General features: G+C 42.8%; 1 protein-coding gene and 1 long non-coding RNA gene across 8 annotated transcripts in view; one reads left to right on the top strand and one right to left on the bottom strand.

Moving 5' to 3' along the window:
- The window catches only part of LOC143018152 (uncharacterized), a 322,520-nt gene that overhangs the window by 73,569 nt on the left and 226,721 nt on the right, over positions 1–22,230 (top strand). For 6 of the 7 annotated variants that reach the window (XM_076173292.1, XM_076173293.1, XM_076173289.1 and 3 more), the window contains 2 exons: positions 7,735–7,898; positions 14,463–14,557. In XM_076173292.1, coding sequence (XP_076029407.1) covers positions 7,735–7,898; positions 14,463–14,557 — 259 coding nt within the window. The remainder of the gene's footprint in view (positions 1–7,734; positions 7,899–14,462; positions 14,558–22,230) is intronic. The other variant, XM_076173290.1, reaches the window with a different exon arrangement.
- Positions 1–22,230, bottom strand: part of LOC143018154 (uncharacterized) — a 221,675-nt gene that overhangs the window by 36,610 nt on the left and 162,835 nt on the right. The gene's annotated exons all lie outside the window — the stretch shown is intronic.

Raw genomic sequence — 22,230 nt, 5'->3', positions numbered from 1 at the left:
TCCATGTTGTGGGGGTAAAAGCTGCTCAGTAGCATGCAGCTGATGATTTAAGATCTGTATGGGTCACCCCTACAGACCAGAGTTGCGCTTCATTTTGCGATTAAGGAAATCTTTATAGAGAAATGATATTTTATTATACTGTGACTGTCCCTACATTATGCCAGCCCCCCTTCTTAATATTCTCCTGTACTACATCTCAGTATGTGCATTTCCTTTTTTTTTTTTTTTTCCCTGAACCCTATGGGGGAGAAGAATCTGCCACTGAGTATTTCCACTCGAGTCATAAAAGGGAACACAAACAGGACAGGGATAGGACTAGGCATCCTGCTCTCTTTAGCACCAAAGGGGCCATTCCAAAAAAAAAAAAGTAAAGATATAAGAGGGTGCAGAAGTAGTTTTCCATCCAGAACACTAAAGTTTGGGTCTTCTAATATGTGTAGATGTGGTACAGATGAGAGTAAAAGGGAAGAGATAGGTATTATGTTTGTGAGAAGAAAGATTAATGTGTTGCCATTGAGTGAATCTAAGTTGTAGTTGTTGTCGTTCCCTAGACTGTCTGAGCAGTCCCATCTCCCCAAGGAATGCCACAGCCGAAACTGGGTTTTCCCACAAATCCTTTATAGAGTGTATGTTGTGTTGTTTGCATGCATGATTGTGTATAATGCAGTCTTCCATTATGTGTTGTATGGTATGGGGTGAAGTATTACATCCTGGGCAGCTGTTCACAATGCAGTCATCCAGCCTCTTCTGGTAGCTTAGAAGTGCTGGGTGGTGGCTGCACCGCAGTCTGGCCAGGTGGACTCTGTCCTTTCATGGGAGAGAGGATTCAGAAGGGTATCAGGGGGTCTGGCATGCAGCAGTGTGTTAATGGAGCGGTGAGTGATATGATTATGAATATGTTTCCGGAGGCTGGTATTTGGTGGTTGTGGCACCGATCCCCAAGAGGAGCTACAACTGCCTTGAGGAGTACCACAATCCTTTTTCTCAACATACAGTGAATCTAAAGTTGAAAGGGATGGGGGAGAGTTTGAGTTTGGAAGTGTAGTTGGGTGAATGTCAGGAGTGAAGAGAGAACAAAAGAGATAAGGGATGGCTATATTAGTAACTGAAGAGATAGGTAAGTGTGTGGTGGAAGAAGGTTTCTTCAAAGTTTATGCGGATGAAGGTGAAAATGGGAAGGGAGATGTGGGTTTTTGTGAGTGCCCGTTTTTTGATAGATTTAAATGAGTGCATAGAGTGTTTAAGAGAAATGTCAATGTAGTTGTATTGGGAGATCTTTATGCTAGGGTAGGAAATTAACCAATAAATGGAGTGATTGGGAAGTGAGGAGTTCCAGAAAATCATTGGAGAGTTGATGGTGGAAGTGTCAAATACAGTGTTTAGGAAGAGAGTCAAGCATAAGTACACATGGGAGAGGGTGGTGGGTGGAAGCGTGGTAGATAGGGCTTTAATGGACTATAGTGGTAACCAGGAAAAGAGTAGGAAGAATTTTGGATGTACATGTTCTAAGGTATGTGAGTGAGGGAATATCAGATAATTTTTTGGTGGAAGGTAAATTGAGATTGGAGAATAGATGGAGAAAGAGGAAAAGGACAGAAGGTAGGGAGGTGCTTAAATACATACATATACCAAAGGATTTTTCCCCCTTACACAGGGGGTAGCCAAAAAGAAAAAGGCATAGAAAGCACTCCCACCCATTCCATTACCTACATATTCCACTCCCACCCATTCCATTACCTACATATTCCACTCCCCTCCACCCTCCTCCCTCCCTCTTATCTTGGCACCTCCTGGATGACGGGTCATCCCTGCATCCTGTCCACTGCCCTGGGTCAGAATCAGTGTCGCAAGACACAGCACATCTATAGCAAGGCCACTTCATCGCTTCATAAATTCGGCGACCCCCCACCCCCTTTTCCCCTCATGCAGAAAAGGAGAAGATGGGGAGAAATCCCTTCGGGCTGTGTCAAATTTTCTCTCATTAACACTTCCTCACCTCCATCCCCCACCCACTCCCCCTCATGCATCACAGCATCATCCATACACAACCCTTCTCCATTCACCCCTATCTTCTGTCCTCTCCCATCCTTCCTCAACAGACCTTCCTCTCTTTTGTAATGCCCCATTCATCCCATCCATCCATCTCATCCTAGGATGCCCTCTCATATTCACTCCTTCCACCTCTGCCTTCCACACCTCTTTTACTAATCTTTCTTCACTCATTCTTTCCATGTGCCCAAACCATCCTAATACTCTTTCATCAACCCTATCTCCCAGTTCCCTTTCCACCCGTTTTCCTCCTCACCTCCTCATTTTTGGCACTCTAGCCTAGTAACCCCTATCATACTTCTAAGACATTTCATCTCAAACACATTCAAACTCCTCTCTTCCTCTCTTATGTTCCATGCTTCTGCCCTGTACAGTGTTGTCGGCACAATCACTCCATACAACCATCCTCCCCCAATCCACCAAGGCATCAACACTCTTCTCTCAATCTACATTCTACTTCCACCACCACTCCTCCCTTTTCTGCCACATCCGCACCCAAGTATCTAAAACTATCCACTTCCTCCAGTCTCTCACCCTTAATGCTCACCTCCAGCCTGCTGTCACTTTCTCCCCATGTACATCTCATCACCTTACTTTTGCCCACATTTATCCTCAGTTTCCCTCTTTCACACACCCTCTCAAACTGTCACTAACTTCCTCAATCCCTCCTCTGATCCTGCTACAAGTGCAGCATCATCAGCAAACAACAGCTGGCTCATTTCCCACTCTCCATCTTCAACCATCTCCAACCCTCGACCCACCACCCCCTCACTCACCTCTCGCACCACCCCATCCATGTACAGATTGAACAGCCAGGGTGACATTACACATCCCTGACAAGCTCCACCACTCTTGCAAAAAATCTTGACTGCTCTTTACAGCTCTCCCATCTATCCCACACATCCACAGTGCTCCCCCGTCCACCCTGTCGCAAGCCCCTTCCAGATCTATAAAAGCCCAAAAAAATATCCCTACCCCCTCCCACAGCCCCCTCACACATGTCTTACTCCAAAAATCCGATCTACACAGCCCCCACCTATCCCAAAACTACACTGCTCCCCACCAACCACTCCCTCTGTTCCCCTCCCAATCCTTTCAATCAAGACCCTCCCATAAGCCCTCCCAACTACACTCAAGAAGCTGATCCCTCTGAAACTACTACACTCATACTTGTCCCCCCTCCCTTGTAAAGCGGAACTATACAGGCACTCCTTCAGTCCTCCGGCACTCTACCCTCTCTCAGACAAACATCAAACAACCTCACCAGCCAGTCCATCACAACTGTACCTCCTTTCTTCAGACATTCTCCATGGCATCCATCCAACCCAGGTGCCCCACCCGCTCCCATCATCTTAACAGCCACTTTCACTTCATATTTCCCTACCCCTCCTCCACCCTCCCCATTCACCACTCTCACCTTCCCAGTGCTTCCCACTGCAACCACCCCTCCCTCCCCATCCTCCTTCACATTTAGCAACTCCCTAAAATACTCTACTCTGCCCACCTTTCACTGCCTTCTCTTTCATTATCATCTCTCCATCTGGACCTTTTATCTCCTCTACTTGATTACCCTCCTCTTCCAATTTCTTTCCAAAACATTTTTTTTATTACTTTCAAAATTTTCTGTCATACTCTTAACACATTTCACATCTGCTTTCCTCTTTGCTTCCTTTATCTTATGCTTAACTTCCCTTCTCTTTACTTTGTACCTCTCATACGATTCCCTCGTCCTAATTTGTAGCCAATCTATGAATGCCTGTTTCTTCTCTTCTACACCCTTCTTTGCTTCCTCATCCAACCACTCACTACCCTTCCTTCTATTTCCTCCTGCCCTCCTTGTTGCACACACCATCTTTGCACACCTTATGACTCCCTCCTTGAACCATCCCCACTCCTCCTCCACTCCTAGCTCTACTCTATCCTTCACTCCCTCCCACTCCTCTCTCAGCTTCTTATACTCATTCTCCTTTTCTTTCTCATTTAAACAGTTCACTCTAAGTACCTCCCTCGCTTCTACCCTTTTCCTCTTTCTCCACCTATTCTCTACCAGAAAATGATCTGATATTCCCCCACACTCTCCCCTTAGAACATGTACATCCTTAACTCTTCCTACCATACTCCAGATCACCACTATAGTCCATTAATGCTCTATCTGCCACCCATCTATCCACCACCCTCTTCCATGTGTACTTATGCTTGACTTCCTAATCACTGTGTTTGCTATCATCAACTCTCTTTCAAGACACATCACCATCAATTCTCCACTACGACTTTTACCTGGAACTCCATACTTCCCAATCACTCCGTCTATTGGTTCGTTTCCTACCCTAGCATTAAGGTCTCCCAATACAACTACATTGACATTTCTTCTTAATCCCTCTATGGACTCGTTTATATCTACCCAAAAAGCCTCCCTTTCCTCTACACTCTTCTCACTACCAGGCCCATACGCACTTACAAAAACCCACATCTCCCTTCCCAGGTTCACCTTCATCCACATCAACCTTGATGAAACCTCTTTCCACTCCACTACACTTTTACCTATCTCTTCACGTACTTGTCCCCTCTTCACTCCTGAGTACCTCCCAGCTATACTCCCAAACTCACACTTGCCCTTCCCTTGCATTTTAGTTTGACTCAAACCCAGCACATCCATCTTTCTTCTTGCAAACATACTGCCTATCTCTTCCCTTTTACTCTCATCAGTACCACATCCACGCACACTAAAAGACCCAAACCTTAGGGTACTGGTTGGAAAACTCCCAGACCCTCTTATGCCTTTACTTTTTTTAGGAATGTCCCCTTTGGGGTGACAGGTAGTTGGACTCCTAATCCCATCCCCCGTCCCATTATTTTTTAACCTCTTATGACTCAAGTGGAAGGACTTGGTGGTAGCAGTCTCTCCCCCCACCACAGGGTAGGCAAAAAGAGGAAATGAATATTCAGGGAAGTGGTACAGGACAATAACAAGGGGTTGGGGGACAGCATAACAGAGGGACAGTCGTAGTATAAAAGTGTCATAATTTCTCTATGAACAGAGTTTTCTTCAATCACAGACAAAATGATGTGTGTCTCTGGTCTATAGGGATGCCCCATATAGACCCTAAAGTATCAACTGCATGCCACTTTGCAACAATAACATGCAGCCAATACCCTTGACGGTGCTTAAATGAGAAAGAAAAAGAGAAACAGTACAAGAAGCAGCTGAGGAGTGGGAAGGAGTAAAGGATAGAGTAGAACTAGTAATGGAGGAATAGGGATGTTTCAAGGAGGGAGTCACAAGGTGTGCAAAGATGGTGTGTGGAACAAGGAGGATGGGAGGAAATAGAAGGAAGGGTAGTGAATGGTGGGATGAGGAAACAAAGAAGGTTGTAGAAGAGAAGCGAGCTTTCACAGATTGGCTACAAAATAGGACGAGAATGTCATATGAGAGGTACAAAGAAGAGAGAAGTAAAGGGTTAGATAAAGGAGGCAAAAAGTAGAGCAGATGTGAAATGGGATAAGAGTATGACACAAAATTATGAAAGTAATAAAAAGATGTTTTGAAAGGTAATTAAGAAAGGAAGAAGAGACAAATCAAAGGTCAAAGGTAAAAGGTGCAGGTGGAGAGATGATAATGGAAGAGACAGCAGTAAGAGGAAGATGGGCAGAGTATTTTAAGGATTTGCTAAATGTGAAAGAGGATAGGGAGGGAAAGGTAGCAGCATTAGGAAGTGCTAAGAAAATGACAGTGATTAATGAGGAAAATGGAGGATAAATAAGGAATGAGGTGAAAGCAGTTATTAAAATGAGAGCAGGTAAAGCACCTGGGTTGGATGGGTGTCATGTGGAGTATCTAAAAAAGAGAGGTACAGTGATGGTGGACTGGCTGGTGAGGTTATTTAAAGTTTGTCTAAAAGAGAGTAGAGTGCCAGAGGACTTGAGGAGTGTCTGTATAGTTCCACTTTACAAGGGAAAAGGGGATGTGTGACTAGTAGATTCAGAGGGATCAGTTTATTAAGTGTAATTGGGAAGGTTTGTGGGAGTTTTTTTATTAAGAAGATTAGGAGAGGAAAAGAGGGAGGAATTGGTTAGGAACAGTGTGGGTTTAAGACAGGTAAGGGTTGTGTGGATCAGATATTTGTGGTAAGGCAGATATGTGAGAAAGCTGTAGGAAAAGGTAAAGATATCTTTTGGGCATTTATGGATTTGGAAAAGACTTATGACGGTAGACAGAAAGGCACTGTGGGACATATTACATGTAAATGGTATAGGAGGAAAGCTTTTAAAAGCAGTCAAGATTTTTTATGAGAGCCTGTGTTAGAATTAGAAATGGGGAGAGTGAGCGGTTTGAGGTAAAAGTGGGACTTTACCAGGGATGTGTTATGTTGCCTTGGCTGTTCAATGTATACATAGATGGGATGGTGCAAGAGGTAAACACGAGGGTAATGGGCCAGAGATTTTAGATGCTTAAAGAAAATGGAGAAAAGTGAGAGATAAGCCAATTGGTTTCTGATAACACTGCTTGTATAAAGATCAGAGGAGAGCTTGAGGAAGTTAGTGACAGAGTTTGGGAAGATGTGTAAAAGAAGGAAGTTGATGAATTTGGGAAAAGTGAGGTGATGAGTTGTACAAGGGCAGAATGTGGCAGCAAATTGGAAGTGAGTATTAAGGGAGAGAGACTGGAGGAAGTGGATCGCTTTAGATACTTGGATGCGAGTCTGGTGGGAAAGGGAGGAGTGGAAGTGGAGGTTGAATGTAGATTAAGAGAAGCAAGTAAATGTCCAGGTGGATTAAAAAATGTAATGAGAAATAAGGCATTTAGGACTGGATGCTGAGAGGAGATTGTATGAAGGAGTGATTGTGCTGACAACACTATATGGGGCAGAAACATGGAACATAAGAGAGGAGTTTGAATGTGTTTGAGATAAAATGCCTGAAAAGTATGGTAGGAGTTACTAGGTTGGATAGAGTGAGAAACAAGGAGGTTAGGAGGAAAGCTGGGGTGAAAAGGGATTTGGGAGATAGGGTTGATGAAAGAGTATTGGGATGGTTTGGACACATGGAAAGAATGAGTGAAGAAAGATTAGTAAAATAGTTGTGGAAGGCAGAGGTGGAAAGAATGAACATGAGAGGGCAGCCAATGAGATGGATGGATGAGGAAAGGGGCATTGGGAAAGAGGGGAAGAAAGGAGAAGACAGAAGATAGGGGTGAGTGTAAAATGGGTGATGCTGTTATGCATGGAAGGGAGTGGGTGGGGGATGGGGGAGGGAATATATTTGAATGATATTTTGACACGCCAACGATTCAATGACGCAGCCTTGCTGTGGATGTGCTATATCTTGCTTCTGACCCAGGGTAGTAGGCAAGATGTAGAGATGACCCATCATCCAGGAGGAGCCAAGATAAGAGGGAGGGAGGAGGGTGAATGGGAGTGGAGTATGTGGAGATGCAATGTGTGGGAGTGGATTTTATGTCTGTTTTTGCTACCTCCCTTGTATAGGGGAAAAAGACTTTGGTATATGTATGTAAAAAAATATATATATATAATGTTTTTCATTGGACCTGTATATATTTGCCATTGGACCTGTATATATATATATTTTGATATGTGTTGTGTGATGTATGTTATAACATGATTTTTGCATACACATCAAGTATTTGGAATTTTTTGTAATGTTAAAGTTGATTTAATCTGTTTGCAGACTGAAGGTGCCATATGATTGTTTAATGAAATTTCCACCATCACCATCTCGATCACCACTTCACCAGTCATCGTTAAGTCCATCCCCATATTCAAATTCAGGCTACAAGTTGCTCTCTGGTTACTATCAGAAAGCCCCACTTACACCACCTCATCAGGAATATGGTAAATATCTCCTTATGTTAGAACTATTCAAGTAGAAGTTATGTAAGGGCCACCTGTTTTTGTAGTATAGGCTGATCAGAGAATTTCTCATTCCCATCCCAAAGCAAGAAATCTGTGTTTTATTCACTCCCTTTAGTGACCTGAACACTGGAGTCATATCAGTCTTTTCTTTCATCCCTCTATGTGGTTGTTGTGGAGTAGGGGATTCTGCCACCACTTACAAAACAGAATGAGGGTACTTCACTTGATATTGTAGTAAAGTCAAGGCATGAGGGTCTGGGAGGAATCCAACCAGAACCCTCATTATTTGGTCGTTAAATGGGCATTGTTGTGGCACAGATGAGAGTAAAATGAGAGATTGGTGGTATGTATATGAGAGGATGGATGTGTTTTTGTTGAGTGAAACAACTTTGGAAGTGAAGGATGAGTTTTAGTTGTGTAGTGTGGGGGTGGGGCAGATGTCAGGCTTGACAAGTGGGGAAGGGAGGGAACGAGTAAGGCTGCTGATAATGATACTTATACCAACGGCTTTTTCCTCCTTACACGGAGGGGGGGGGGGTAGCCAAAAAGAAAAAGGCATAGAAACCATTCCCACCCATTCCATTCCCTACATATTCCACTCCCCTCCACCCTCCTCCCTTTCATCTAGGCACCTCCTGGATGACGGGTCATCCCTGCATCCTTCCACTGCCCTGGGTCAGAAGCAGTATCGCAAGACACAGCACATCCACAGCAAGGCCGCTTCATTAACTCGGCGACACCCCAATAACTCCCACCCCCTCTGTCCCCTCATACAGAAAAGGAGATGGGGAAAATCCCTTCGGGCTGCGTCAAAATTTTCTCGTACATACTTCCTCCCCCCCATCCCCCACCCACTCCCCCTCATGCATCACAGCATCATCTTCTGCCCTCTCCCATCCTTCCTCAACAGACTCTCTCTTGTAATGCCCCTTTCACCCCATCCATCCATCCCATCCTAGGATGCCCCCTCATATTCACTCCTTCCACCTCTGCCTTCCACACCTCAAAAATCTTTCTTCACTCATTCTTTCATTGTGTCCAAACCATCCTAATACTCTTTCATCCAACCTATCTCCCAGCTACCTTTCCACCCCAGTTCTCCTCCTCACCTCGTTATTTCTCACTCTATCTAGCCTAGTACATACATATATACCAAGGCTTTTTCCCCCTTACAAGGGAGGTAGCCAAAAAGGGAAAGGTATAAAAACACTCCCACCCATTTCATCCCTAAATACACTCCACACCCCTCCCACCCTCCCTCTCATCTGAGCCTAGTAACCCCTATCATACTTCTCAGACATTTCATCTCACACACATTCAAACTCCTTCTCTCTTCCTCTCTTATGTTCCATGTTTCTGTGCATGTACAGTGCTGTTAGCACAATCACCCCTTCACATAACCTCTTAGCATCCATTCCCAGATGTCCATTTCTCATTACACTTTTTAATCCACAAAGGCATTTACTTGCTTCTCTCAATCTACATTCTACCTCCATCCCCCACCCCTCTCCTGCCACATTCGCACCCAAGTATCTAAAACTATCCACTTCCTCCAGTCTTTCACCCTTAATGCTCACTTCCAGCCTGCTGTCACTCTCTCCCCTTGTACATCTCATCACCTTACTTTTACCCACATTTATCTTCAGCTTCCTTCTTTCACATACCTTCTCAAACTCTTGTCACTAACTTCCTCAATCCCTCCTCTGATCCTGCTACAAGCGGAGTGTCGTCAGCAAACAACAACTGGCTTATTTACCACTTTTCTCCATTTTCTCTAACCATCTCCAACCCTTGACCCACTACCCTTGCATTCACCTCTTGCACCACCCCATCCATGTAAAGATTGAACAGCCAGGGTGACATAACACATCCCTGACGGTGTCCCACCTTTACCTTAAACCATTCACTCTCTCCATTTCTAATCTTAACACAAGCTCTACTATTCTCGTAAAAACTCTTGACTGCTCTTAACAGCTTTCCTCCTATCCCATATATCTGCAATACTTCCCACAGTGCCTTCCTGTCTACCTTGTCATAAGCCTTTTCCAGATCCATAAAAGCCCAAATAACATCCTTACCTTTTCCTATAGCTTTCTTACATATCTGTCTTACCACAAAAATCTGATCTACACATCCCTGTCCTAAAACCACATTGTTCCTCACCAATTACTCCCTCTGTTCCTCTCCTAATCCTCTCCATCAAGACCCTCCCCTAAGCCATCCCAACTACACCTAACAAGCTTATCCCTCTGAAACTACTACACACTTGTCCCCCTTTCCCTTGTAAAGCAGAACTATACAGGCACTCCTCCAGTCCTCTGCCACTCTACCCTCTCTTAAACAAACATTAAATAACCTCACCAGCCAGTCCACCATAACTGTACCTCCTTTCTTCAGACATTCTACATGGGATCCATCCAACCCAGGTGCCTTACCTGCTCTCATCATCTTAACAGCTGCCTTCACTTCATCCTTCCCTATTTCTCCTCCATTTTCCTAACTCATCACTCTTATTTTCTTAGCACTTCCCGCAGCAACCACCTTTCCCTCCCTATCCTCCTTCACATTTAGCAACTCCCTAAAATACTCTGCCCACCTTCCTCTTACTGCCTTCTCTTCCATTAACATCTCTCCATCTGCACCTTTTACCTTTTCTTCTTCTACTTGATTTGCCTCCTCTTACGCTCTTAATTTCTTTCCAGAACATCTTTTTATTACTTTCAAAATTTTCTGTTGTACTCTTGCCCCATTTCACATCTGCTCTCCTCTCTGCTTCCTTTATCTTATGCATAACTTTCCTTCCTTTATCTTATGCATAACTTTCCTTCTCTTTGTACCTCTCATATGATTCCCTCGTCCTAATTTGTAGCCAATTTATTAACCCCTTCCATACGGTGCCGCACACGTAGGCGTCATGAGGAGCAAGTGGATTCGCGACGCTGCCATATCGGCGTCTTGATTATATTTATTGTAGTCGCCCCTGTGTTTTTACATTCTCCCAAATGCGCCCTGAATCCCATTCTCTGTGGTTTTCAAAATTCGCGGGTGAAAGAGAGAACGATCGATATAAGCGGTGACTATATTTTATGATGCGAGTATTATTACGACACGTCATACGGCTGGCATTGGCTGCTGCCCGCGAGATTTAAGTCCCGTACTGAAGTGGTTAATGCCTGTTTCATCTCTTCTACACCCCTCTTTGCTTCCTCATCCAACCACTCACTACCCTTCCTTCTATTTCCTCCCGCCCTCCTTGTTGCACACCTTATGATTTCTTCCTTGAACCATCACCATTCCTCCTCCACTCCTAGCTCTACTCTATCCTTCACTCCTTCCCACTCCACTCTCAGCTTCTTCTTATACTCATTCTCCTTTTCTTTCTCATTTAAGTAGTTCACTCTAAGTACCTCCTTACCTTCTGCCCTTTTCCTCTTTCTCCACCTATTCTCCATTCTCAATTTACCTTCCACCAGAAAATGATCTGATATTCCCCCACACTCTCCCCATAGAACATGTACATCCTTAACTCTTCCTACCATATTCCTGGTCACCCCTATATAGACCATTAAAGCCCTATCTGCCACCCTTTCATCTACCACCCTCTCCCATGTGTACTTATGCTTGTATCTGCTATCATCAACTCCCTTTCAAGACACATCTCCACCATCAATTCTCTACTACGATTTTTACCTGGAACTCCATACTTCCCAATCACTCCGTCTATTGGTTCGTTTCCCACCCTAGCATGTAGGTCTCCCAATACAACTACATTGACATTTCTCCCTAATCCCTCTATGGACTCGTTTAAATCTACCCAAAAAGCCTCCCTTTCCTTTACACTCTTCTCACTACCAGGCCCATACACACTTACAAAAACCCACATCTCCCTTCCCAGCTACACTTTCATCCACATCAACCTTGATGAAACCTCCTTCCACTCCACTACACACTTATGTATCTCTTCACGTACTAGTATAGCCACCCCTTCTCTCCCTTGTCCCGTTTTCACTCCTGAATACCACCCAGCTACACTCCCAAACTTACACTTGCCCTTCTCTTTCATTTTAGTTTCACTCGAAGCCAGCACATCCATATTTCTTTATACAAACATACTGCCTATCTCTTCCCTTTTACTCTCATCTGTACCACATCCACATACATGAAAAGACCCAAACCTTAAGGTACTGGTTGGAAAACTCCTAGACCCTAAGCCTTTACTTTTTTTAGGAATGTGCCCTTTGGGGCTACAGGTAGTAGTACTCCTAATCCCATCACCTGTCCTGTTTTTTGTCACCTCTTATGACTCAAGTGGAAGGACTTGGTGGTAACATTCTCTTCCCCACCACAGGGTAGGCAAAAAGAGAATGAATATTCAGAGAAATGGTACAGGACAGTAAGAAGGGGTTGGGGGACAGCATAACAGAGGGACAGTCGTAGTATAAAAGTGTCATAATTTCTCTATGAACAGAGTTTTCCTCTATCACAGACAAAATGATGTGTGTCTCTGGTCCTTAGGGGTGCCCCATATAGACCCTAAAGTATTAACTGCATGCTACTTTGCCACAATATCATGCAGCCAATACCCCAGATGGAGTGACTCAGGAAAATGCATAATAAGAACATAAGAATGAAGGAGACTGCAAGAGACCATAAGGCCTACACCAGGCAGTTCCATGTCCATTACTACATGTCATCCCCATTCATTTCTTAAAACAACCAATAGTTTCAATGTTCCATTTGTTGACCACCCTATTAGTAAACTGGTTCTTGCCTATTTCCTTCATAAATCTAAATTTGTCAAATTTTAAGTCCATTACTACAAGTCCTGCCCATTTGTCTTACTATGATGATCATGTTTGTGTCACCCTTGTTAAAATCTTTGATCCACTTGAACACTTCAATTAGATCATCCCCCACTCTGTGTCTTTCCAGAGAATGTAAGTTAAGGTGCCTAAGCCTCACCTTGTAAGGTAAATTTCTGAGGTCGTGTATCATTTTGGTCATTCTCTTATGTACTGATTTTAGTGAATTGATGTCCAGTATATAGGACAGAGACCAAAACTGTACCGCATAGTCAAGGATGGGTGTAACAGCTAGAGTTTGATAATTACCTCAGCACTTCTACTCATAACTGTCCTAGCAATGAAACCTAATGCTCTGTTAGCTTAATTCCTGGTGCTAATGCACTGTTTTCCAGATTTAAGGTCAGGACTCGCTAGAACTCCCAAGTCATTTTTGCACTCAGTTTTCTCTAAAAACATGTTATCTAAGCTATATCTGGTTTCGGGGCAGTGTAGCCCTATGTTTAACATGCTGCACTTTGAGATGTTGAAGTCCATTTGTCATTTCACCAACCATATGAGCAATTTAAGATCTTTCTGCAGAATCTGAATGTCTTCTCTTGACCTAATTAGGCATTCTATTTTAATGCCATCTGCAAACTTACTAACATCACTATTAATCCCATTGTTATGGATTTGAGGGAAGTGTCATCGAGGGTAATTTGGCTAAAGGTGAAATTAGTATGGAGGTGCCATGTCTTGTATTTCTTCTTACTTAAGCATTGGGCAGGAGATGGTGTTCCCTTCATCCTCTAGGAGCTAAGATAAAAAGGAAAAGAATTGGGTGTGTGATGGGTGAAGGGTAGGTGTATACCTTGGCAGGATCATCCCACTTATAAGTGGGGAAGGGCATTTTGGCATGTGTATATGTTTTCTGTTGAGCAGGAAAGGGAGAAAGCAAGGTATAGATGTAAATGGAGGTGTGTGGTAAATTAGCTTTGACTGTCGCCTCCAGATGTGGATGTACTGTGTTTTGCTCCATTGCTTCTGACCCAGTCAGTGGGTTAGCAGGGGTGGCCCTTCATCCATGAGGAGCTGAGATAAAAGAGGAACAGATGGGTGATGGATGGGTGCATGCCTAGGCTGGCTACTGCCCTTATAAGGGTGAAGAAGTCTTTTTGTGTATAGATAAAGGGGTGAAGGGGGCTTTGGGGAAGAGGGGAATGTCTGTTGAGGAAGAAAGGGAGAGGACAGAAGACAGAGGTGAGTGGAGAATGGTTGTATATGGATGATGTTGTGATTGCATGAGGAGGAATGGGCAGGGGGGTGGGGGGTGGGGTAGTATGTGTGAGTAAATTTTGACGCAGCCCGAAGGGATTTTCTCCCCGTCCTCTCCTTATATGCAAGGGGGGACGGAGAGGGGGGGGTCGCCGATTAAATGAAGCGGCCTTGCTGTGGATGTGCTGTGTCTTGCGACACTGCTTCTGACCCAGGGCGGTGGGCAGGGTGCAGGGATGACCCGTCATCCAGGAGGTGCTCAGGTGAGAGGGAGGGTGGGAGGGGTGTGGAGTGTATGTAGGGATGAAATGGGTGGGAGTGTTTTTATGCCTTTCCCTTTTTGGCTACCTCCCTTGTAAGGGGGAAAAAGCCGTGGTATATGTATGTATTATAATTATCATTATTATTACTGTTATTATTGTTATAATTAAGGGAAAAGTGCCTTTTGATATATGTTAGTATGTATTGTTATTTCAACTTTCAGGTGGAAGAAACCGCAAAAAGGGAGGTGGAGGAGGGCGGCAGGTGAGGGAGTTCTGCATTCCCATGTCCATCCCTACCCCCCCATTTAGGATGCCTGTAAGTCTTACTATGCCCTTGCTTGTTGCCAGCAGTATGGCTGTAGAGCCTGCATCTCTGATTGTTACAACACTAACCCAAAGTAAAGTTATTCGCTTTAGTAGATTTTTAGTTTTCTAGTTTAGAACTGGGACCTGAAAGGTTAGTTATTTCTAAAGTTCAAAGATCAAGGTTTACTTAATGTAACATGGTTCTTGTTGAAGATATGATCATAGGATGATAGGATCCAATGGATATCTGCTAGTGGGGATCCAACAAGACAAATATTAGAATCATGTTACTGCTCACAATAAATCAACATCCTGGCCTCCTTTTAGAAGTACAAATAAGGGGATGAGACTCTGTCTCCAGATAGCACAAGATCTCTTTTTGTATCACCTTTGTGTATTTGTTTACATCTTCACACTGGAAAGCAGACACTTGGTAACTGCTTTCTCCTCTCATTTCTGCAAGCCAGTTACAGACTACCTCATGATAGTATAATAAAGTATGCTGCCCAAAGTTTCTTCCCAGAGAAGTATGTGGAAGAGCCCAAGGACTTGCCAACCATTATAGGGCTGTGGCTTATCATTCTGTGAAACTGTCGGTAGTTAGTATCATAAATGCTAATACCATTATTATAGGAATCACTGATAAGGACTTGCTAGTGGTGGTCCTCCAAGATGGACAGCTGATAGAATTGTCACCTTGCTGCCTATTTTCAAAATTGTCAACTCTACTGTGTCTTACTACATTGGTTCTGACACAGGGCAGTTGGCAAGATGCAAGGATGACCCATTATCCAGGAGGAGCCAAGAAAATAGGGAGGAAGGGGTGGTGAATGGGAGTGAAGTATGTGGGAATATACTGGGTGGGAGTGGATTTTATGCCAATGACTTTGGCTAACCTCCCTTGTAAGGGAGAAAAAGCCCTTGGTATATGTATGTATGTATGTTAACTCTCACCTCCATCTGGAAATGCAAGGCTGACAGTCAGTTTCAGAATCAGGACCAGGATCTCTTCTCCATCAACACAAACATTTCTCTCACCTGTTCACCATGGTTTTTCAACATGTACATGGTTGGGGTGGTACATACATACACCAAGGCCTTTTCCCCCTTTACAAGGAAGGTAGCCAAAGCCAAAAGGCATAATTCCACTCCCACTTATTTCATTACCACCCATTCCACTCTCATTCACCACCCTTAGCACCCCCCCCCCTATCTTGGCTCCTCCTGGATGATGAGTCATCCCAGCATCTCGCCCATTGCCCTGGGTCAGAAGCAATGCAGCAAGACATCGCACAACCACAGCAAGGCTGCTTCATTTATTTGGTGACCCCCCTCTCTGTCAGAGAAGGCAGGGAGAAATCCCTTCAGGCTCACCTCCCACTTTTCTCCATTTTCTTTAAACATCTTCAATCCCTGACCCACCACCCTTGCATTTACCTCACGCACCACCCTATCCATGTACAAGTTGAACAGCCAGGGCGACATAACACATCCCTGACGAAGTCCCACCTTTACCTTGAACCACTCACTCTCCATTTCTAATCCTGACACAAGCTCTACTACTCTTATAAAAACTCTTGACAGCTCCTAGAAGCTTTCCTCCTATCCCGTATATCTGCAAAACCTCCCACAGTGCCTTCCTGTCTACCCTGTCATAAGCCTTTTCCAGATCCATAAAAGTCCAAAAAAAAACATCCTTACCTTTTCCTATAGCTTTCTCACATATCTGTCTTACCACAAAAATCTGATCTACGCAACCTCTACCTGCCCTAAATCCACATGGTTCCTCTCCTAATCCTCTCAGTCAAGATCCTCCCATAAGCCATCCACCACAAACACATCACACCCACTACACTACATAGCAGAACACCCACACACACCAAGAAACATTAAAACAACACACAAAGACCTGTATCACACACAGATACTCTCTTCTCTTCCTCCACAACCACCAAATACCAGTCTCCGGAAACATATTCATAATCATATCACTCACCGCTCCATTAATACACTGAAAGACAATACACTGCTGCATGCCAGACCCCCTGATATCCACCCTTCTGAATCCTCTCTCCCATGAAAGGACAGAGTCCACCTGGCCAGACTGCGGTGCGGCCACCACCCAGCACTTCTAAGCTACCAGAAGAGGCTGGATGACCGCATTGTGAACAGCTCCCCAGGATGTAACACTTCACCCCATACCATACAACACATAATGGAAGACTGCATTATACACAATCATGCATGCAAACAACACAACATACACTCTATAAAGGATTTGTGGGAAAACCAGTTTCGGCTGTGGCATTCCGTGGGGAGACAGGACTGCTCGGACAGACAGTCTAGGGAACGACAACAACAACAACAACTCCCCACTACATTTTTTTCCTGAAACTACACTCTTACCAACCACTCGGTCTATTGGTTTATTTTCTACCCTAGCATTAAGGTCTCCTAATACAACTACATTGACATTTCTCCCTAATCTCTCCATGCACTCATTTAAATCTATTCAAAATACCTCCCTTTCCTCTACACTCTCCTCACTACCAGGCCCATATGCACTTATAAAAAACCACATCTCCCTTCACTGTTTCACCTTCATTCACATTAATCTTGAAGAAACCTCCCACTCCACTACATGCTTACCTATATCTTTACTAGTATAGCCACCCCTTCACTCCTGAGATCCTTCAAACTCGCCCCTCCCTTTCAACATAGTTTTACTCAATACCAACACATCCATCTTCTCACAAACATACTGCCTATCTCATCTCTTTTACTCTCATCTGTACTACATCCATGCACATTAAAAGACCCAAACCTTAGGGTACTGGTTGGAAAACTCCTCCCAGACCCTCTTCTGCCCCCCCCCCCAACACACTTTTTTGTGTGTGTGTGTGTGTGTATTTACCTAGTTGTATTACACAGGAAAGGAGCTATGCTCATAGTGACCCATCTTTGTATCTTTCAGTATCAAGTTTTTTCTTAAAATCTTGAATAGTATTTGCACACACTGTTTCTTTATCTAAGTTATTCCATATATCCAGCATTCTGTGTGGGAAGCTATTATTTTTCTGATCTCTTCTATAGTTATCCTTTTTGAGTTTTTCATGACCTCTTGTTTTCCCATTGTCTTTTTTTTTTTTTTTTTCAAAATTCTATTATACTACATTTCTTGATATTGAATTTCACTTCCCACTTTTGAGTCCATTTCCAGATCTAGTTGTAATGAGTTGCAATTCTCCATTTTTACTTTATTATTTTTGGGTTGTCTAAAAAGAAATTCCTATAACACTCTACTCCTTCATCCACGTCATTTATGTATATAGCAAACATTATCAGGGCCAGTACTGATCCCTGCGGGACACCACATTTCATTTCTTCCCAATTTGAGAATTTGTCTCTTGTTATTACTCTCATTTTCCTCCCAGGCAAGAAGTCTTTCATCCATTCCAATAATTTTCCTCTGATGCCACCTATTGATTCTATCTTCCTTATTAGTTTATTGTGTGGTACCTTATCAAATGCCTTTTGATGTGTGTGTGTGTGTATATACCTAGTTGTATTTTACGGGAAGGGGAGCTATGCTTGTGGTGTCCCGTCTTCATATCTCATTTTATCTAAACTATTTTTAAATTCATGTATTGTTTTTGCACACACCACTTTCTCATCTAACTTGTTCCAACTGTCTATTACTCTGTGAGGAAAGCTGTTCTTTTTCAGATCTCTTCTATAGCTGTCTTTTTTTATTTTCTTTCCGTGTCCTCTTGTATTTCTATCATCCCATTTTATCAGATTCTCTCTAACAGTAATTTCTATGCCTTTCATGATTCTGTAAATAGCTATCAAATCTCCTCTCTCTCTTCTTTGCTCTAGTGTCTGTAGTTCAAGTTTTGCTAGTCTCTCTTCATATGTGTGTGTGTTTGTGTGTATTTACCTAGTTGTATTTTGCAGGGAGGGGAGCTATGCTCGTGGTGTCTTGCCTTTGTATCTCACAGTGTCGTTTGCTCTTAAACTCATGAATGGTTTTTGTGCACACTATTTCATTGTCCAGTTTGTTCCAAGTGTCCACTCTATGTGGAAAACTGTTTTTCTTTGGATCTCTTCTGTAGCTGTGTTTTTTTATTTTCTTTCCATCTCCTCTTGTGCTTCTCTTGTCCCAGTTTAACAGGTCCTCTCTATTGAGTATTTCTGTGCCTTTCATGATTCTGTAGATGGTTAGTAGGTCACTTCTCTCTCTTCTTTGCTCCAGAGTCGGTAACTCCAGTTTAGCCAATCTCTCCTCATATGACAAGTTTGCAAGTGCAGGTGCCATTTTTGTTGCTGCTCTCTGGATTCTTTCTATTTTCATTATATTCTTTTTGGTACTAGATGACCACAATATCGCCACATATTCTAGTCTAGGCCTTATCAATGTGACCAATATTTTTTTAATAATTTCTTCGTCCAAATATGTAAATGTCACTTTATTGATCTTAGCAAGTTGTAGGATTCTCTGAAAACTTTATCTGTTTGTCATAGGACAAGTCGTTTGAGATAATTACACCCAAATCTTTTTCAGATCTCTCCTTCTTTACCTCCTTGGTTCCAATTTTATATTGTCCTGATATTCTGATTTTGCTTTTTCCAAACTCCATTATGCTACACTTGTTAATATTGAAGTCCACTTCCCATTTCTGACTCCAATTCCATACCTTATTCAGGTCTTCCTGCAATGATTCGCAATCCTTTTCAGTTTTTACTTTCCTTAACAGTTTGGTGTCATCTGCAAAGAAGCTCATGTAACATTTCACATCGTCATCCATGTCATTCACATAAATAGCAAACATTATTAGAGCCAATACAGATCCATGCGGTACTCCACTGATCACCTCTTTACAATCTAAATATTTTTCTCTGAGCACTACTCTCATCTTTCTACCAATCAGGCAGTCCACCATCCAATTCAATAGGTTCCCTTGTATTCCTCCTATATGTTCTAGTTTTTTTAAAATAATTTTCTATGTGTCAAAAGCTTTTTGTAAGTCCAGGAAGGCACAATCAGCCCATCCATTCCTTTCTTGCACTATGTCTATTAATCTTGAGTAGAAACACATCAAGTCTATGGTACATGATCTTCCTTGTCTGAACCCAAATTGTCTTTGGTTTATTATGTTGTTGTCTTCCAGATGTTTTACCCATCTATTCTTGATGATTTTCTCACAAATTTTGGCTATAGTGCTTGTTAGTGAGACTGGCCTATAGTTAGTTGGTTCTTCCTTGTTTCCTCCCTTATATATTGGTACAGGGTGGTGGGAAAGGGGTTGGAGATGATCAAAGAAAATGGAGAAAAGTGGGAGGTGAGCCAGTTGTTGTTTGCTGATGACACTGTGCTTGTAGCAGGATCAGAGGAAGGATTAAGGAAGTTAGTGACAGAGTTTGAGAAGGTGTGTGAAAGAAGGAAGCTGAAGATAAATGTGGGCAAAAGTAAGGTGATGAGATGTACAAGGGGAGAGAGTGACAGCAGGCTGGAAGTGAGCATTAAAGGTGAAAGACTGGAGGAAGTAGATAGTTTTAGATACTTGGGTGCAAATGTGGCAGGAAAGGGAGGAGTGGGGGTGGAGGTAGAATGTAGATTGGGAGAAGCGAGTAAATGCCTTGGTGGATTAAAAAGTGTAATGAGAAATAGACGTCAAGAAATGGATGCTAAGAGGAGGTTATATGAAGGAGTGATTTTGCCAACAGCACTGTATGGGGCAGAAACATGGAACATGAGAGAGGAAGAGAGAAGGAGTTTGAATGTGTTTGAGATAAAAGTCTGAGAAGTATGATAGGGGTTACTAGGCTAGATATAGTGAGAAATGAGGAGGTGAGGGGGAGAACAGGGGTGGAAAGGTAGCTGGGAAATAGGGTTGATGAAAGAGTATTAGGATGGTTTGGACACATGGAAAGAATGAGTGAAGAAAGATTAGTAAAAGAAATGTGGAAGGCAGAGGTGGAAGGAGTGAATATGAGAGGGCGTCCTAGGATGAGATGGATGGATGGGGTGAAAGGGGGATTACAAAAGAGCAGAATGTCTGTGGAGGAAGGACGGGAGAGGACAGAAGATGTGGGTGAATGGAGAGGGGTTGTGTATAGATGATGCTGTGATGCATCAGGGGGAGTGGGTGGGGGATGGGGGGTGAGGAAGTATGTATGAGAAAAAATTTGATGCAGCCCGAAGGGATTTGTCTCCGTCTTCTCCTTTTCTGCATGGGGGGACGGAGAGGGGGGTTGCCGAATTTATGAAGCAGCCTTGCTGTGGATGTGCTTTGTCTTGCGACACTGCTTCTGACCCAGGGAAGTGGACAGGATGCAGGGATGACCCATCATCCAGGAGGTGCCAAGATAGGAGGAGAGTGGAGGGGAGTGGAATATATAGGAAATGGAATGGGTGAAGTGGTTTCTATGCCTTTTTCTTTTTGGCTACCCCTGTGTAGGGGGAAAAACCTTTGGTATATGTATGTATGTACGTACAATGTTAGCATTTTTACAGTCTTTTGGTATTTTTCCTTCTTTGAATGAGCAATTTATTATGTATTTTGTCTGTTAGTTCTTCTTTGCATTCGTTTAGAATCCAATTTGCAATTCCATCAGGGCCATGTGATTTCCTGATGTCAAGGTTTGATAAATGTTCCAATATTTCTTTTTGTGTTATTGTTATCTCGCTAATGGAGGGGAGATTGGCTTTCATTACCTTTGTCCCAATATTGTGCTTTCTCTCTAGTGAAGACTGATTTGAAGTGATTATTCATGACTTAGGCCATTTCTAATTCTGTGTATTCTATATTCCCTTGGCGTAATTTCACCATTTCCTGTTTGTTTTTAAGTTTACTATTCACATATCGATAAAATAGCTTGGGTTGCTCTCTGCATTTATATATAATATCCTTTTAATGGTTTCTTTTTTTCCTCTCTTCTCACTTTAACATGTTCATTTCTATAGTTTATAAACTTGCCATTTTCCTTTTTTATCTTTTCTCCTCCTTTTCCAAGCTCTGTCCCATCTGTCTTTTGCCTCACTGCATCTTTTGTTGAACCAGCATTTAATGTACACTCTCTCTAGCTTCTGTCTTGGTACATACCTATTCACCCCTTCATTGTAATTATCCATCAAGATATCCCATTTCTCTTCCACTTTTGTCTCTTCGATGTAAAAAAATTTCCAGTTTGAATTCTGTAAGAATATCTTTAGTTTTGCAAAGTCCGTTTTGTTGTACATCAATCTCCCTTTCCCATGCTTTTAATTTCTCTCCATTTATATTTCTTCCTTTAGTTCAGTTTCAGTGAGTCACTCTTTTCAATTGGTGTCTTGTATTGGATTTTATCCCCAATTTCAGGTTCTGTTGTAAATATTAAATTTAGTTTCAGCGGCTCCTCGTTATTTCTGTATCTGGTGTTTTCACTGACCCACTGAGTCATTGTATATTCCATGGTCATATCCAGTAGTACACTACCCCACAAGTCATCTCCTCCTCTCACTGTCATGTTTTCCCAACAAATTTCTTTGCAATTGAAGTCCTCCATAATTACCAGATTACCCCCGCCCAATAGTATCTCATTTAATGATTTCCTTGTATCTTCTAGCATTTTTGTATGCTCGTTCTCATTCCAAGTGTTCGTTTTTGGGGGTACATAAGTCACCACAAACTTTCTACTTTT

The sequence above is a fragment of the Oratosquilla oratoria genome, chromosome 34, assembly GCF_046742065.1.
Source record: "Oratosquilla oratoria isolate Oo_2021 chromosome 34, ASM4674206v1, whole genome shotgun sequence".
Classification (NCBI taxonomy): Eukaryota; Metazoa; Arthropoda; class Malacostraca; order Stomatopoda; family Squillidae; genus Oratosquilla; species Oratosquilla oratoria.
Note: the sequence above shows the minus strand (reverse complement) of the source record. Positions and strands in the feature narration are given on the sequence as shown.